This window comes from Ciconia boyciana, chromosome 16 (assembly GCF_034638445.1).
Source record: "Ciconia boyciana chromosome 16, ASM3463844v1, whole genome shotgun sequence".
Taxonomy (NCBI): domain Eukaryota; kingdom Metazoa; phylum Chordata; class Aves; order Ciconiiformes; family Ciconiidae; genus Ciconia; species Ciconia boyciana.
Window position 1 is genome coordinate 1,707,150 of NC_132949.1, and position 16,722 is coordinate 1,723,871.

Consider the following 16,722-nt stretch of genomic DNA (forward strand, 5'->3'; position numbering starts at 1 on the left):
CGTCTCGCGTATTTTCAGCCTGCGGAGGCAGAATGGAATCAGCACGCTCTGGTTTTTGTTTGCAAAATCTTCCCCGGGCAGTTACTGCCTTTCTCGTATCAGCCTTTGTGTAAAGACACAATATTTTCCGACGGAAACCCCGAGCCGTCTCTCCGTGTACGTACGTATAGTTATATATAAACCTGACCAGAAGAACTCCCTGGAGCCAGCGTACCTGTTTAGCACCTCATACTGACTCAGCCAGCTACAATGCGGTGTAGCAACAAGCGTGGTGATTGCTTTCTTACAGACGCTTGTTCCCAGAGGAAAATCCTGCCCCAGCTCTCCGCTGCTCCCCGGCGAGAGGCAGATCTCCAGGGGCAGGGCTGCCTGCGGGGCCGCTTGCCTCTGCCTGGCAGGAGAGCATCCATCTCCACGGGAGATGCGGTGTGACGAGAGCGCGTGGTCTTGGGGGAGAGGCTGTGGGGGCTTTGCTGGTAGGGGTTGTATTCAAATCCCATAAAGCCCTGTTTGTGTTGCAAATTGGGGGGAGTGGGGAAGGGGGAGAAAAAATCATAGGTGTTTTGGAGTGAAGGGTTTCTTTGCATGGAAGGTGTTGATGGCAAAGCTGGCCTGTGCAGCTGGTCTGAGCTGAACTTTCAGTTTATAGCAGAGCCAATTTCTTTAGATCCGTGTGTTTCCCCGGTAATGTACCTCTTCTCTAAGTGCACATCCGTGTGTGCACACCCCCTCCCCGTGCTGGTCTCTCCAGCAGATTAACCCTCCAGCGATGGCACTTTACATGCCCTGATCTCATCAAAACCCCGTCTTGAGAAGAGAAGCTTTTCCCTTCCAGCCGTCCAGACTGAGTTCCTGCGACCCCTTGTACTCAAAGACCTATTTGTGGTCGTGCTTCATCTGTGCCCCGAGTTCACGCTGACCGGGGAGCGATCTTGTGGGGGTTTTGGGCAAATGCAGCTCTCCTGCTGCGTGGACCCTCCGAAGCCGAGACCACCCCGTGGGTGCAGAGCTGGGTGTGTCACTCGCCAACGGGGAGATGGATATGGGGAAGAACTGGTTTTGGGAGAGGGACTTGAGTGCGAGTCGTCCCTTGGCGGGACTCCAGGGTTGGTGCCTCTTCTCCTCTCAGGGAAGAATCCAAGCCTCGGTTATACCCCGCTGCTCCCGCCCAGCTCTGACACACGCACACCGAGTCAGAAACTGTAGGAAAACTCTTTTACTTCCCTCCCACCCCATCCGTGACTCCCTCCCCGTGGCACAGACCGTGGCAGTCGGGAGCCTTCGCTGTGGGAAGGCTGAGTTCCACACCGAGACATCAAGAAACAATTGCTATGGAGGAAAGCAAGACTTAAAGCAGAGAAACACTCTCTGGCGTGTTCCAGTCACAATGTGTCATACAGGAGACCCACGCACACTATACAGAGCACAGCTATAGGTACAGAGGAGCGTATGTACAGGAGGTGGGCAGCGTGGTGCGGTGCTGCTGGGGCAGACGACCCCTGAATCGCTACAGCCCTGGCTTGGCAGGGAAGGGCTCTTGCGTTTAGTAGAGACTAAAGCTCACCTTCCCTTGCCCTGCAGAAGTCGCCTGTCAATGCGGGAGCAGCCTCTGCGGTCCCCCCCAGCTTGTGCACGGTGCCGCCAGCCCCACGCTGCACGGGGAGGGCGAGGGGGAGCCGAGGGACCCCCAAGGGGCTGGGTCCGACTCGCTCCTGCGTGCACGGGGAGGGGCTGCTCCAGCAGCCACAGCAAAACAGAGGCTGCAGAGTGTCTCTACAGTGACAGGATAATAAACCCCTTTGCTGGAATGTCCAGTATATACACATATGTACAATCGCCCACCCCTTCCCTCCTCCTGGCCACGCAGCGTGGGGCGGGATGGCTGGGACGCCCAGGCTTTGCATCCCTCATCTCCTTCTGGTCAGGACACGGCTCGAGGCGGGTTCCCCCGAATCTCAGCTGGAGCCTGGCTGTCCTGCCCTGGCTTTTCGCAGTCTGGGTCCTTGGAGCAAGCAGGGAGCGGGCTGAAATCCGTCATGAGACACGGGCGTGAGGCTGGGGGTCAGAGGCTGGCAGGGACAGGCAGAGGTGTCCTTGGGTCGGGAAGCGGCAGTTCTCGTTTCAGACCTAGTAGCGGGAAGGCCGGTTTGGGGTCTGCTGTGCCCTTTGCTCGTGCCTTGCTGGCGATTCCCCCTTTGAGCAGCCCTGGGCAGGGCGTGCGGCCGGTGCAGCCCCGGCAGAGGGGATGGAGACTCTCCCTGAGCGGTTTGAAATCGGCTCGTTCACAGCGAGGGCTGAAACAACCCCCAGAGATGTGAGAGTCAAGCCCTGCTCTAAAGCAGCGGCGTGGATCCGGAGCCTGGGAGCTCTCGCTGCAGGGGATGGAGCTGGCTGGGGATCGCTGGCTGCACGACTGCCCGTGAGGCCGCCTGCATCTGTGCAGGTCTGGGAGGGAAGGGACCTCTCCATGGAGTCTCCATCAAAGACAAGGCTCTTCCCGTCAGGACAGAGTCGGGAAACCCTCCAGAGACACGACAGCGCGGTTCATTAGGAGATCATTATTTTAACGAAGTCCAAGGCAGGTTTGGTGCTGATATGAGGAGCTGTAGAGATGCAACAGGAAGGCTCCAGGTCCAAACCCAGCCTCTCCCTGCCCATCAGAGTGGGGTCTGGCTATCGAGCACCGGGGGGGGAACTGGCCATCACAGCACCAGGAGCCAGGCTCGTTCCGAGGCGGGCATGGTCGGAAGCACGCCCGGGGCGATGCTCAGCCCAGCCACAGTGCCAGGCTTCACACCCCCGGCCCCCGCTCCCGGGGGGGGCAGATCGATCCCGCGGGGGCTCGGGAGAGCTGCGGAGCTCTCGGCTTGGCTGGGGTTCCTCGTCTGTGCGGGGGAGAAGCCAGTGGCGGGGAGGGGAAGAGGAGTTGGTGTCTCACGGGCTTTGGGGAGGGCCACACAGGTGCTGGGACTGACAGTCTCTTGTTGCAACACCCCCGGTGACAGCCCCGCCGCCGGTGACAGCCCCAGCGGAGGCAGTGCCGTCGCACATGCAGCCCAGCAGCAAAGCGACCAGCCCCAGATCCGTGCTCCTGGCGTACAGGGGAGCTCTACAGGACGCACAGGTCTCTGCTTCCCATCGCCTCCGATTTGTGATAAATCTGCTCCTGCTGCTCCAGCTGGGCAGGCAGGAGCTGTAATTAATCTCGCCTGCCCGGGGACAGTCTGCGTGTGAAGTAGCAGCGGAGCCACTCCAGCACTTGCGGGATCAGCCTATTTGCTCTGCAATAACTGGGAGAGATTTCTCATTACACCGCCAGCAGCCCTGCGAGGCTTTTCAGAACAGATCCAATATGAGGTCAAGTTCCCACTAAAATCAAGTGGCTGGGAAGGCAAACTTTGTTACTCGCAGCAGCAGCGGTGCTGCTGTTTATTAGTCAGCAATGAACCAGCAGAAGGTTTTATTTTGCTGGTTTTACTGCGAGCTCTGGGCAGCGGCTGTGGCTGCGGCTTCCTCCCCTGCTCGCTCCACCGAGGCGGCACGTTTCGCTCTCCTGCCCTTTCCCTGGGGCTGAGCTGTGGCAGGGTGGCCGCGGGGTGCCCTGGCAGCCCCCGGGAGCCGTCTCGTGCTCCTGCCCTGCAGCATCCCACCTTGGTGGCCTTTGGGATGTCGGTGGCAGTCCCCCGCGCCCCTCGCTCCTCACCTGCAGCCCCATATCCCCAGCCCAAGAGAGCCCCTGGGTGTAAAGCGGGGCAACGGGGTATTGCAGATCACAGCCCCCTTGCGCAGCTCTGAGCTGCCACAAACATCACTGCCCGGGGGGTTTTGCTGGGACAAAGCTGACCTGGGCACACGCAGTGCTGGGCACAGGTCCTTCCCAGGGCTAGAAAGCCGGGCTTCCTGTATTTTCAACAGCAAATAAATGCTGACAATGCTCTGCGTTGCCCTGCAGAAAGCCCCTGAGCCCTGCGCCGTGTCCCCGGTGCTGGCGCTGCCACGCTGGAGCCAGTGTCCGACAGAGCTGTGCCAGGGAGCAGACATCGAGCCCGGCACTGAGGTCATTTTGGGGGGCTGGTGGGGGCACGGAGGCGGCACAGCTGGGTGCGTGATGCCCCAGGCAGGGACTCACTGCAGGGAGCAGGCAGAGCCACGGGAAAACTTCTCCTAGAGCTGGTGCTCTCAGAGCATTGAGCAGGGGTACGCCGTTGAGCAAGGCGGCATCCCAAAACGGGCGGCACCTTGCAGGCAACGCTCATCCTCACCTCCCGCATCGCTTGTAGCGCGAGGTGAAGGCTCCGCGTCTGCCGGTGATGGGGCTGGTGCGGGGATGCCAGGGTGGGATGGGAAAGGGGAGGGTGAACGAGACCGGGCTCTTTTCTCCACCTAAACCACTGCGTTCCCACGGCTCAGCTCTGCAGCAAGAGCCTGTGAACAGAGTCTGGCCTCTGGCACAGAAACTGCTCCGGGTGCTCTGGCAGGAAGACGGCACTTCTGCCTCTCCCCTGGGCTTTGCCTTGTGCTCCCGCTGGCCGAGGAGGGCAGCTTGGCCAGGGCAGGAGCAGGCGGTCAAGGGCTCTGGAGCCCTGGGTTCTGTGCGCCGAGCTGGAGGGGCAGGGGCAGAGCTGATCGCTCCAGGGTGGTCTTGAGCAGCTACACGCAGCGGGTGCCAGGCCAGAACTGCCCCCCCCCCCCCCCCCCGTGGACTGCACCCTGCGTCCCCCCTTTCCCACGCTGCGGTGCAAGAGAGGGACGGGGGGGGGGCTGGACGCACGCTGCCCTGCTCTTTCTCACAGCTTGGTGCTGGAAGCCCTATCGCCTGCTCTGCCCGGTCCCTTTGGCTCGGATGACAATTGGGGCCAAGTCCCCAGCACCCCCCACCTCCCATCCCCCATCCTCTCCATCACCCCTTCCTCCAGCGTGACTTGCCTGGAAGGAGCAGGGCGGGCGTCACCGGCAGCCGGTCGATGCTCGCTCACCGCACGCCGTGGGGCCGGCAGCCCCAGCCCCAGTGATCCTCGGAGCCGCAGCCGGGCCAGGACAAGCTCAGGTCTCACCCAGGTGCAGGAGCCGGGGGCAGCGGGATGTGCCGCAGCCTGTGCCAGGGTGCTCCAAACCCCCGCTGTTTCGCTGCTGTTTAAATGCTTCCAAGGATTTCCCACCAGGGACTGGTGCCGGGCGATCGTGCCATGGCTGCTCAGCCAGCCCGGCCGTGGCTCGCCGGGGACAGCAGTGGTCTTGGCTGCCGGTGCAGCCTGGGATGGACCGTGAGGAGATGCGGGCGGCAAGAGGGGCAGCGGCTACTGGGGAGGAAAAAGGGGGAAATCCTCCATCCGAGGAGAAAACCTGCGGGCAGGTGACGTCACGGCAGGAGGAGGGAAGGGGCTCTCCTGCAGCAGGAGACAGCGGGGCTGGAGGAGGCAGGGTAGGAGCATGGCGGGACCAGAGGGGCTGCCGGGGCGGCAGAGCTGCTTCCCGCAGGGCAGCCGCCTCTGTCCTGGCGTGCCACCTCTGGGCAGGGCGGCTGTTGCAAACGACACAGTCAAACAGCAGCAGGGAGGCTTCAGGGGAGGTGATGGAGTAACTTATAAGCCGGGCAAAATGCAACCCCAAATATCCTTGTCTCCTCGGGGAGGGTGACTGCGGGAGCGTGCTCGGACTCTCCGGGGAGCTCCCACCAGGTCTTTGCTACAAGACGGCGCATCTCCGCGGTGGCACATGTGTTGGCACACACCCATGGCCTCGGCTCATCCTCAGATCACCCCGCCGCGTGCGTGGGTCCACGTGCGAATGCCCGTTTCGGGGCAGAGCACCCACAGCCAACCAGCCCCGAGGGTGACACCGCGGAAGCCAGCGGAGCTGCCCCAGCAATGGCTGTGGCCCACGGTGGCACTTTGGTGTTTAAATGCGCTGCATTGCTACAAGTTGTCTTTGTTTCCCTGGCGAGGCAGCTCCTCTTGAACCGTATCTTTCCCAGTGCTTGAAAGCCAACCCGCCAGCAGCTCAGGAGGAGCCCAGCCAAGGACCCTCGCCGCCCACCGGTGTGCACGCGGCCGTCCCCTAAGCTGGCTCTCCTGCCCCGACTCCGTACGTGCCACTGCCAGTTGGGAGCAAGCGGGGAGAGGAGAGCAAAGGAAGGACAACCCTGCTGTCCTCTCAGATGCTCGTCTGCAGGTCACCATTGAGCAGGGTCCTTTGGGTTTCTGTGGTCTCGTTGAGCCTGGATTTGTCCTGCTTGCTGTCGCTCCGGTCCGCCTCGTCCATGCCACTGACCTTCACCAGGCAGAGGACGTTCTGAAAGCTCTTCTTGAAGTTGTCGGACAAGAAGGCATAAAGGATGGGGTTGGCACAGCTGTTGGCGTAACTGAGGACCACCACAAAGTCGAACATGCCCTTGAGGACAGGCGTGGGCACGATCAGGACGGAGACTGAGGAGACGTTAAAGATGTAGAAGGGGAGCCAGCAGAAGATGAAGACAGCGACCACGATGGAGACCATCCTGGTGACTTTCTTCTCGGACTTTTTCCTCTTGGAGGAGCCCACTCTGATGCCCGAGGACTTGACTTTGATAATGATGAACAAGTAGCAAAGGCAGATAATGGTGAGAGGCACCAGGAAGCCCAGGATGAAGGCGTAGATGATGAAGCCCGTGTACCAGGCACCCGACTCTCCCGGCCAGATGATGGTGCAGCTACTCCTGCCGTGATTATGCTGCACCCCAGCATAAATCATGATGGGCATGATCACCAACAGGGAGACGCCCCAAACGGCCACATTGATCATTTTAGCTGTCCTGGGCCGCCTCCACTTGGCAGATTTAATGGGATGGACGACAGCCAGGTACCGGTCAATGCTCATAACCGTCAAGCAGAAGATACTGGTGAACTGGTTGATCCCGTCCACCGTCATGACAATTCTGCAGATGGCTTTGCCAAAGGGCCAGTGTACCAGGGCGACCTGCATGGCCAGGAATGGCAGACCGAGCATGAACAGCTCGTCTGCGATGGCCAGGTTGAGGATGTAGATGTTGGTGATGGTCTTCATCTTGGCATAACGCAGGATGACGTATATCACCAGCGTGTTGCCGCACAGCCCTACGATGCAGACCACGAAGTAGATGAAGGTGAGGATGGCGTTGCTGGTCAGGTCGAAGTGCTGGCCTGTGCCGTTCTGCGACGCGTTGGTGGGTGCCTCCACGGAGAAGTTGTCGAAGGGGGAAGCCGGGGAGAACCAGAACGCGGTGGCGTTGGGCAGCTCGTATTCCAGCTCCATGGCTCTGCTGGTCCCTGGGCGCCGCTGGTTCAGAGGAGCCGAGATGTCATCTTCCCTTGCTCTGGGGATAGAAGAGAAGATTCTAGAAATCAGAGAATAAATAGAATTGAAGGGATTCCTGGGGAGGATTTGCCCATCCTGCTGCCAGGCTCCGTGGGAGAGAGGCTCCCTGGAGGGGCTTTCCCCAGGCCACCTCCCCAGCTCCCCTCCGGAGCCCGTGCGGTGCCGAGCAGTCTGCCCTGGACACACCGCAGCTCCTCCTCACTCCGGCGGTACCGGAGTCCTTATGACTCCCAAAATCCAACCGGTGACTCCCCGGTGGGTGCCACCGATGCCCGGAGCACCGGCCACAGGGGGAAAACCTTTCCCCTTGCCGTGCCTTTCGGCGGGGTGCCAGCCCCTTCCTTCGCGGCCGCGACCCGAGCCCGGACGGGCTCCCCTGGACGCTGAGCTCGGGGTGCGGGAGCAGCCCCCACCCCGCCCCCCCCTCCCCCGGGGTCCCATCCCGCCGCAGCCGCCGCCGCAGCCGCCGAGGGGCACCGGGCGGTGCTGCCCCGAGCGCGGCCCCCCCCGCTCACCGGCTCCCGCCGCCGCGCCCCGGCCCGGCGGGCAGCGGGAGGCGCCGGCAGCGCCCGCCGCTCCGCTCCGCTCGGTTCGGCTCCGCTCGGCTCCGCACCGCTCCGCACCGCTCCGCTCGGCTCCGCGCACCCGCCCTCCCCGGCGCGGCTCCGCCACCGGACCCAGCGCACCGGCTGCGCCCCGCCCCGCGCGGGGCGGCTCTGCGGGGCCGGGGCGGGGACAGCCCTGCCCGCCCTGCTCTGCCCACCCTGCCCACCCTGCCCTGCCCACCCTGCTCACCCTGCCCTGCCCACCCTGCTCTGCCCGCGCTGCCCGCCCTTCCCGCGCTGCCCACCCTGCTCTGCCCACCCTGCCCACCCTGCCCTGCCCACCCTGCTCACCCTGCCCTGCCCACCCTGCTCTGCCCGCGCTGCCCGCCCTGCCCACCCTGCTCTGCCCACCCTGCCCACCCTGCCCTGCCCACCCTGCTCACCCTGCCCTGCCCACCCTGCCCACCCTGCTCACCCTGCCCTGCCCACCCTGCCCACCCTGCTCTGCCCGCGCTGCCCACCCTGCCCTGCCCACCCTGCTGTGCCTGCGCTGCCCGCCCTGCCCACCCTGCTCTGCCCGCGCTGCCCGCGCTGCCCACCCTGCCCTGCCCACCCTGCTCACCCTGCTCTGCCCACCCTGCCCGCGCTGCCCAGCCCACCCTGCCCGCCCTGCTCACCCTGCTCTGCTCACCCTGCCTGCGCTGCCCACCCTCCTCTGCCCGCCCTGCCTGCCCACGCTGCCCTCCCTGCCCTGCCCATCCTGCTCTGCCTTCCTCTGCCCTTCCTGCCCGCTCCCCTCCCTGCCTGCTCTGCCCACCCTGCCTGCCCGCGCTGCCCTCCCTGCCTGCTCTGCCCACCCTGCCTGCTTTGCCTGTCCTGCCGTGCTCCCCCTTGCAGTGCCCGCCCTGCCCGCCCTGCTGTGCCCACTGCCCTGCCAGCACCCGGCGAGCCAAGCAGGGCACCCCGGCTGCCTGCGGCTCTGGGTGCTGCTGCTAGAGGTGCGGCCGGCCATGCGGTCCCAGACTTTGCACTGGGGAGTGGAGCTTCTCCTGCTCGCAGAGGCTGTTGGTGCACGGCGAAGGGTGCCCAAAACCAGGGGCTCAGAGGGGGTCCCAGGGGCATGTGCTGGAGGTGCTGTGCAGCAGGCAGCATGGGTGCCAGGACCCTGGTTCCTCCCAGAGCGTGGCGGGACCTGCCTGGCTCCATGGGGCTTCCCGCAGAGCCACGCACCCCTCGGCTCCTTCCTCTTCCTCGCACGACCTTGGCCTCGCTGCCTGGCTTCTGCTGCAGAAGCAACGTTTTGGTTCCAGCGATGGTGCAAAGGGCTCGGCTTCTCCTGATGTCTCCAGGGCCACCGGAGGCGGGAGGAACGGGGCAGGGCGATGGCCACGTGATGGCCACGCTGTGACCCCAGCTGGAGACCCCCAAGAGGTGTCCGAGAGTCCCAAAGTCTCCCGGGAAGCTGGGAGTACCTTGGCCCCAGGATTTTGCACTTTGCCACCAAAGGCAAGGCAAGGCAAGGCATGGCAGGTCCTTGCTGGCTTGGCACAGCCTGGGAGAGGTGGGAAGGCGATGCGGTGATTGCCCACAGCTTTGGGGTCTCTGGGGACTTGCGCAAGACGGGTGGCAACTGCCGCAGGCTCTCCCTCTGCAGTTACCCAGTAACGATGACTGGAGGAGGAAGAGCAAAAAAGAGAGGTTTGGGGGAGATAACCTCTGCTCTGGTTTGTTTGAGATGTTGGAAGCAATTAAATAATAGCTATTCCTCCCCCCCCTTTCCATCACTTATCGAGAGACAATAGAAAGCAGGAAATTAAGAGTGACTTGGAACAAAGAGCCCGGAGCGAGGCTGCTGATTGCGGCAAGAGGGGCTGGGAGGTTCTCATTTGCACTTAGCCATCCACTTCCCAAGGTGGATCTGAAGACACAGGGTCCTGGAGCACGAGTGAGAATCATGATCAGCCTCATAAATCTTTAGGAGGCTGGAAAAAGCTTCTCCTGAAAGAAATGATGTGGAAATTAATATCCCGGTAAAAGTGCGTGAGGAGGGAGGATAGGGAAGAAAATGGTTTGGCTGATGCGGATGGGGGATCGGGTCTCTGTGGGGTGCTGCCCACCGGGGTTGGGGTGTCCCATTGCGTGTCAGCTGTCCAAGCCCCGAGGGCAGCTCCCTGGGATGCTGCTCCGGGCAGGGTGGCTGCACGTGGCCCGTGGGACCACCGCCATGCTCTGCCTGCTGGAAACGTAGGCAGAGGTGCAGGCAGAGCAGAGATGTTCCCCGACACCGGGGAGGAGGGGGTGCAGCCCCCCAGGGTGCCACAGGAGAGGGTTCTGATGCCTTGTGACCTTTTCACAGTTGTTTTACCCTCCCTCGGCTGGTTCCTGGGCCCAGGAGGGATGTCCTGACCGTGCCCTTCCCTCAAAGCCGCATCGGCAGCCGTCGCCGGCAGCGGGAAGGGCAGTGTAAAGCCTTGCTGTGTGCGTTTCCAGCGCTGCCTCCTTGAATTTCTCCCCGAATAGGTGACGCTGCCACATCCCTCCCTTGGGTCCCTTGGTGCGCAGCCCCTGCGGTCGGCAAGCCTTGCCCATCCAGGCCGGCGTGCCGTGGTCCCCCGTTGTGCCGGCACCGAGACCAGCCCCCAGCCTGGGCTCGCAGCGGTTTCTCCCAGCACCCCGCGTGGTGCTGAGCATCGTTGTCCCGCTGTGCCGGGGGGCTGGAGCGGTGGGCGGCTGGGCAGGGCGAGCGCGGGGATCCCGGGGTGCCTCTCGCCAGCTGAGGGGCGGCCGGGGCTGCCTGCGGAGCGTCAGGGCTGCAGCCACCTTCTGCACTTCACTTTCACCTCCCTGGGAAGCCGGTGTTGGATGCAGGGGCCAGGGAGCTGTGTGAATTCAGCCAGCAAGCTCGTTTGGCTAAAACCAGATCTGATCTTTATTAAAAAAACCCCCAAACTAATGAAATGATGGGCTGGTGTGTGATCTGAGCTGATATCCATCCAGCGAAGAGTGCAGCAGCAGCTACCTGAGTCGGGAAGCTGTGCTTGAGCCTTTTGAAGATATTTTTTTAATTCTGCTTAGATTTAGGGTTGCATTACAGCCTAGTGTAGGCTCTGATCTGTACCTCTGGGTGGTCCCTGGTTTGGAGAGACATTGTCTTACCCCAGCAGCTGGTTTGGTGCTGGCAGATAAACTCCTCTTTGTCCTTTACCCTGGGAAGCGTCCACTCTGCTGAAAAGCAATTTACTGGCAGGGCTGGATATAGGAGAAACGCACGGCTTCTTCCCACACGGGTTCGACGGCCGATATAACCCATGGGAGAGGCACATGGGGATTACGTGACCACAAAGTAGTTTTTAAAGTCCTTCCAAGTTTCCTGCCATCCATTCCCAGCTGTTCTGCAAGACTCCCCGTGGAAAACAGCGCTTTCGACCCCTGTCCTGGAAACGAGTGTCGTAAGGAGCTGGGGGTTTGGTTGCCAACGGAGGGGTAGGGTGAGCCGGCCTTTCTCCCCCATACCTGGAGGGGAGGCAGCGAGATCTCCGGCATTTTGCAGGAATGAAGAAGGCTGTGTTGGACTGGTGGGGCTCTCTGATGGCGGAGGGGAACTGGGAGGCAGCTGCTGTTCCCCAGCAGTCAAGAGGGGAAGGATTTGCTCCCGCGCGCAGCTCGCTCCCCGGCTCGCTCCTCCTGTGCTCCGCTCGCCTGCAGCCGCCCCACGCTGCTGGGGGAGAGATGGGGGTGTGTGGGGCCGGTCACCCACTTTTGGGTCCCAAGTGGGTGCCACGGGGTCCCTGCGCACACCCTCCCTGTCTCAGCCCTGTCCATTGCTGTCCTCAGGAGTAGCCCTGCCCACAGCCCTTCTGCTGGACTCTCCCCGTTACCTCTGTTAATGACTGATGGCAAAAATGCCGGGTCGTTGCTCTGGACCCTGTTTGTGCTGGGGACAGGTCCCTGGGGGTTAAAGCTTCCCCTCGTCTCCTTTCCTCTGGATGCCCAGCTGCAGTGTCCCATGGTGTGGTGGGAAGGACCTTGGCAGGGAGCAAAGCGATGCCACGCAGCCTCGCTGGCCCCGTCACTGTCCCCACCCCAGCGCACAGGGTGCAGTGCCAGCCCGAGGAGCCCCGGGGCTCATCATCGCCTTCGCAGAGTGGCGAGCCGACCCCGAGCAGCTCTGCCTCTGTGCACGGGGCAGCCATGCCCAAGCCTGCTGCCCTCGCAGGGACCCCGCTGTCCCCCACAGGGACAGGGCCAGCACAGGCAGAGATGACTGTGGTGTTTCCTCTCCCGTGGGCGCTTCGGGTGGCACTGCCCTTTCCCTTCCCATCTCCAGCCAACAGCCACAAGCAGCTTTGGTGGCTCTGCTGATGCCCGGCCGGAGGCTGCCAGGCTCAGTTCCAGGGGCGTCTGGGATGGGGGGAGGCTTGGCTTTCTGCTGATTACCCAGACAAACAGGCCTGGACCATCTCCCCGCGCCCCTGAGGCAGGGCAGAACCAGGCTGGTTGCTGCCGGACGACGTGATCTAATCGGGCAGCGTCTGCAGCGGTGATGGATGGGGAGGGAGAGGCGCTGGTGCCTTCACCTGCGGCCAGGGCCGGCGGCAGCATCCCCGCACGCCCCGCAGCATCCAGACCCCACGGGATGCAGGTTTCTCTGGGAGAAGCTCTCCCAGGAGAGCCCTGCACCCTCCGCATACGGCTCCTTCCCTCCTGCTCCCACCAGACCTCCCTGCAGACGGCTCCTTCCTCCCGCTCCCATCTCTCCCATTCTCACCCTGCTGTTATTTGCCTCTGTAATTAGTTTATTGATCTCTGCTGAGGGTAGTGGGGCTGGGCTGCAGTGAAAGCTGCTGCACGCATTCCCTGTGAATCATATCGCTAAACCCCTGACACTAATGAGCCTTTGGCAACCACAGACTGAAATCTCTGCTCCTGCCCGTGTTTCTCCCTGCTGTGCCTGGCTTGTTGGAGGGTCGTGCACATTAAATCAGGACTTAACAGTACTCTGCATTTGGCAGTCAGGCTTCCTGCACCAGCTTGAAATGTCAGGGTTAGTTGCAGCACGCGCCGATCCGCTGGTACTCGCATCCCCTCCTCTTCAAAGCAGCCGCGGTCATAGCTCAGTGCCAGTGGGACTCTGTGCTCCCCCAGCCTTGCGCCGCGTCCATCGTGTCTCTCACGGCGAGCCTAAAGCCAGCGGAGAAGTGTGAAGCTGTCACTTTGTGCCCTGTGACTAATAGGTGCCATTAGCGAGTGGGATGGAGATGGCGTGATCCTGCCTGGCCCTGCCTGCGGTGCGGTGCGGTGCTGCTCCCGTGCCCTGTCCTCTGGGATGTCTCCGGATGTCCTCGTTCCCTCGGCTCGGCGGCCGCCTTGGTGCGGGTCCAGGCTGGCTCCATCCACCGCCCCAGCTTGACACAGATGGATTTGGGTTGGGAAAGAGCCCGGCCGTGAGCCCAGCCTGCGCAAAGGGGACACAGGGCAGGGACAGAGGGACCCCACTTGCCGTGCCCAGCGAGAGGCATCTCTGGGGCATCTCCAAACCTGCTTCAGCCTGCCGTGCCCTGGGCCATCACTGTGCTGGGATCTGTCTCTCTGCACCTTCTGCCTGCCACAGCTACCCCAGACATCGCTAAGGAGTTTTATCGCAAAAAACCAAAGGGATTTGGGTCCTGGCTGCCCGGCAGCCACAGGGCCCCTGGGAGCTGGGACTGCGGTGCTGCCCCTTGCAGCATCTCACACACCTTAATGAGAGAGATTGCACATGAACTGTTGTTTAAAATTCATTTTAGGGACTCCAGGCAATGCATGGTTGCCACCGCCGGCCTCATCCTTCCTGGGTGCTGCTACAGGCAGGGGCCACGCAGGAGCTGCCAGGAGCTGGTGCTGCCTTTGCCTGCCTGCACCAGGGCGCAGCGCAAGGGGTAACTGCCCGTCTGCCCGGTGTGGGGAAGGGCTGGACAGGACCCTGTCCCCGTCCCTCGCCGGGGCTGAGCCGCGGCAGGACCATGCAGGCAGGCGAGCCGCGGCAGGTGCAGGGGCAGCCCTCTTATCCTGAGGAAGGTGACGTGGAGATGTCCCTGCACACAGAAATGACACCGGCGAAGGGGAGGCGTGAGTTGATTTTGCTGATGCTTCTGCACGGAGCTTCACTGCCATCACGACTGTCCCCATTGTTTGGAGCTGCCCACACGTCCCCAAGGCAGGGACGTCCCTGCCAGCCGCCCCCAGCCCGCGGCAGCGCGCAGGGCAGGCTCCCGTGCCAGCGGTCTCCCCACGGCCAGCCCCGCTGCCTCGCCAGCTGTCCCCAGCCCTTGCCAGCGCCTCCGTCACGGCTGGCTGGGGAACCCCGGGGCGGCGGGGGGACCTCCGTTTGCTCCGTCCCCGCGTCCCTCCCAGCTGGCACCTTGCGCTCATCTGCCTTGTTATGGGAGCTAATGAGGGATGCAGGCAATTACAGGGGGAGATTGATTAAATCCTACATCAGGGAGGTTTCAAATGGCCTTGACCTTTCCCAGCTGTGTCAGGGGAGGCTGATCAAAGGCTGTTAAAAGATAAACACTCTAATAAAGAAGGGTTATGTTGCAGAAGAGCTGGATGTGTCCTTCTGCCACCCCCTGCACCCTCCGACATGGCACAAGCAGGAGGCACCAGCAAGTAGCGAGCCTGGCCTGGCTCCCTCGGCCCCGTGGCCGCCGGCGTAAGCTCCTCTCCCTCCTGCCAACACTGCCGAGCTCCTAGGGAGGAATCGCTGCCAGGGCTGCCTCTGCCCCCAGCCCATCTGGGGCTGCAGGCTTGGCCACTGTCTGCCCCGTGATGATGCTTTGAGGGGACGTCAACGGGTGGGAGAGAACGTGGCGGGGCCCGATGCACCCTCCAAAGGCCGTACTGGGGACGGATCACAGAATCACAGAATCGTATAGGTTGGAAAAGACCTTTAAGATCATCGAGTCCAACTGTAAACCCAGCACTGCCAGGTCCACCACTACACCATGGCCCTCAGCATCTCATCCAAACGGCTTTTAAATACCTCCAGGGATGGCGACTCCACCACTTCCCCGGGCAGCCTGTTCCAATGCTCGATAACCCTTTTGGTGAAGTAAAATTTCCTCATATCCAGTCTAAACCTCCCCTGGCACAACTGGAGGCCATTTCCTCTCGTCCTATCCTTGTGACCTGGGAGAAGAGACCGACCCCACCTCTCTCCAGCCTCCTGTCAGGCAGTTGTAGGGAGCGAGGAGGTCTCCCCTCAGCCTCCTTTTCTCCAGGCTGAACAACCCCAGTCCCTCAGCCGCTCCCCATCAGCCTTGTGCTCCAGACAAGCGGATGCCAGCGGTGCCGTTGTTTCCAGCAGGCTGCCATCGTTACGGTGCAACCCCTGGCTCTTAACGAGCACGGCTGATGGCGCTGCGCAGGCCCAGCCACCACCCTCATGCCGGGGCCACCCTCACAAGCTGCTGGGTGGCAGGAAGGGACGCTCTCAGGGCACCCCACTCCAAAGACCAGGAGCTGCCTTTATGCAGCCCAGCGGGAAGCCCTGCCCGGGGTTCACCTTGCAGCGGGGTGGGGGCTGCGCCGTGCCCGGCGGTGGCGGTGGCGGTGGCAGTGACAGCTCTCCCCACGCCTTGCCGCGCCCGCCCGCCCCGCTTTCCCGCCGCCTCGCCCGCCCGAAACGCAGAGCCGCGGGCGGCCCGCCCCCGCCGCGCTCCCATTGGCGGCGGCCGCGGTGGTGGGCGGGGCGGCGGCGGCGACACGTGTGCCGGTACCAGGAAGTGGCGGCGGGGCTGCGGCGGGGAGCGCCGGGCGGTGAGCGGGGCCGGGCCGGGGGGCTCCGGGGGCCCCGGGCGGCGCAGGGGCCCCGGGCCCAGCTTGTCGGCTGTAGGGCCTGGGGTGTCCGCGGTAGGGGTTGGGAGGGGCCCGGTGGGGCGTTGGGATCCCCCCCGTTGGGGGCTGGGGGAGCCCGGGGTGCTGGGGGCGCGGGCTGTAGGGGGGGGGTCCCCCTCTCCCCGGGGCCGGGCAGCCGGGGGGCGGGCTGAGCCAGGCACCCCCCCACGGGGTTTGGCAGCAGCCCTGGGGCAAGGCCGGGGGCCCGGGAGGGCCTTGGGGGGGGGGAAGAAGACAACGGTGTGTGTATTTCTTATATATTTATATATAAATACATGTGTATTTTGATCTATTTACATATAAATGTATGAACATATGTGCCTCTTGCTATATCTCTATGTCTGTATTTAGGCACGTGCGTGTATTTTCTCGGCAGCGCTGCTCCCTGGGCCGTTCCCCGGTGCGCGGAGCACGGCACCCTCAGGGACCCCCCGCTCACCCGCAGCCCTCGGCCGTGCTTCGGTGCCCGTCCCGGGACTCGGTCCCCTTTTCGCTCGGTCCCGGGGTGCCTCGAGCTGGGTGCTGCGAGGGCGTTCGCCTTCAGCGCGAGTAAAATTGGGTTTTGGCATAAATAAGTGCCACCAAGAAGTGGGACGTGATGCACGTGCCTGGGAACCGCCCGGGACGTGGGACGAGGCGTCCCCGCGCTCGGCGAGGTTCGAGTGCCGTTTCTTTGCCTTTCTCCGGAGCTGCTCTGCCCTGGTGCCGGCTTGGGGGGCTGAGCCCCAAATCGGGGTTGTGCACTGGATGGGATGTGGTGCACCCCACCCCTCCTCGGTCCCTCCTGCTCCTCTGAGCTCGGGTTAGATTGCAAAGCCTTACTTAAGGCGAAGCTTAGGGACGTGGAGCAGGGAGGACGGTTAAGCTGACTCTGTCCCCTTTGGTGAGGAGGGGTTTGGGGCACGCTCCCCCGTTAACCAGGGAGGAATTTGGGGGTTATTCTCTGTCTTTAAACACCAAGCGCTTC

At 62.9% G+C, this 16,722-nt stretch overlaps 2 protein-coding genes across 2 annotated transcripts in view; one reads left to right on the forward strand and one right to left on the reverse strand.

Moving 5' to 3' along the window:
• Positions 1 to 4,932: 4,932 nt before the first annotated feature.
• On the reverse strand, positions 4,933 to 7,968 carry SSTR2 (somatostatin receptor 2). Its single transcript, XM_072881051.1, has 2 exons — positions 7,848 to 7,968; positions 4,933 to 7,330 (listed from the first exon to the last, which is right to left on the reverse strand). Exon 2 carries the CDS (start codon positions 7,267 to 7,269, stop codon positions 6,154 to 6,156), a length of 1,116 nt encoding a protein of 371 aa, XP_072737152.1. The 5' UTR covers positions 7,270 to 7,330; positions 7,848 to 7,968; the 3' UTR covers positions 4,933 to 6,153.
• A 7,655-nt stretch (positions 7,969 to 15,623) lies between these two features.
• The window catches only part of SLC39A11 (solute carrier family 39 member 11), a 98,517-nt gene continuing 97,418 nt past the window's right edge, over positions 15,624 to 16,722 (forward strand). Inside the window, exon 1 of the mRNA XM_072881405.1 lies at positions 15,624 to 15,677. The gene's annotated coding sequence lies outside the window, so the exon portion shown is untranslated. The remainder of the gene's footprint in view (positions 15,678 to 16,722) is intronic.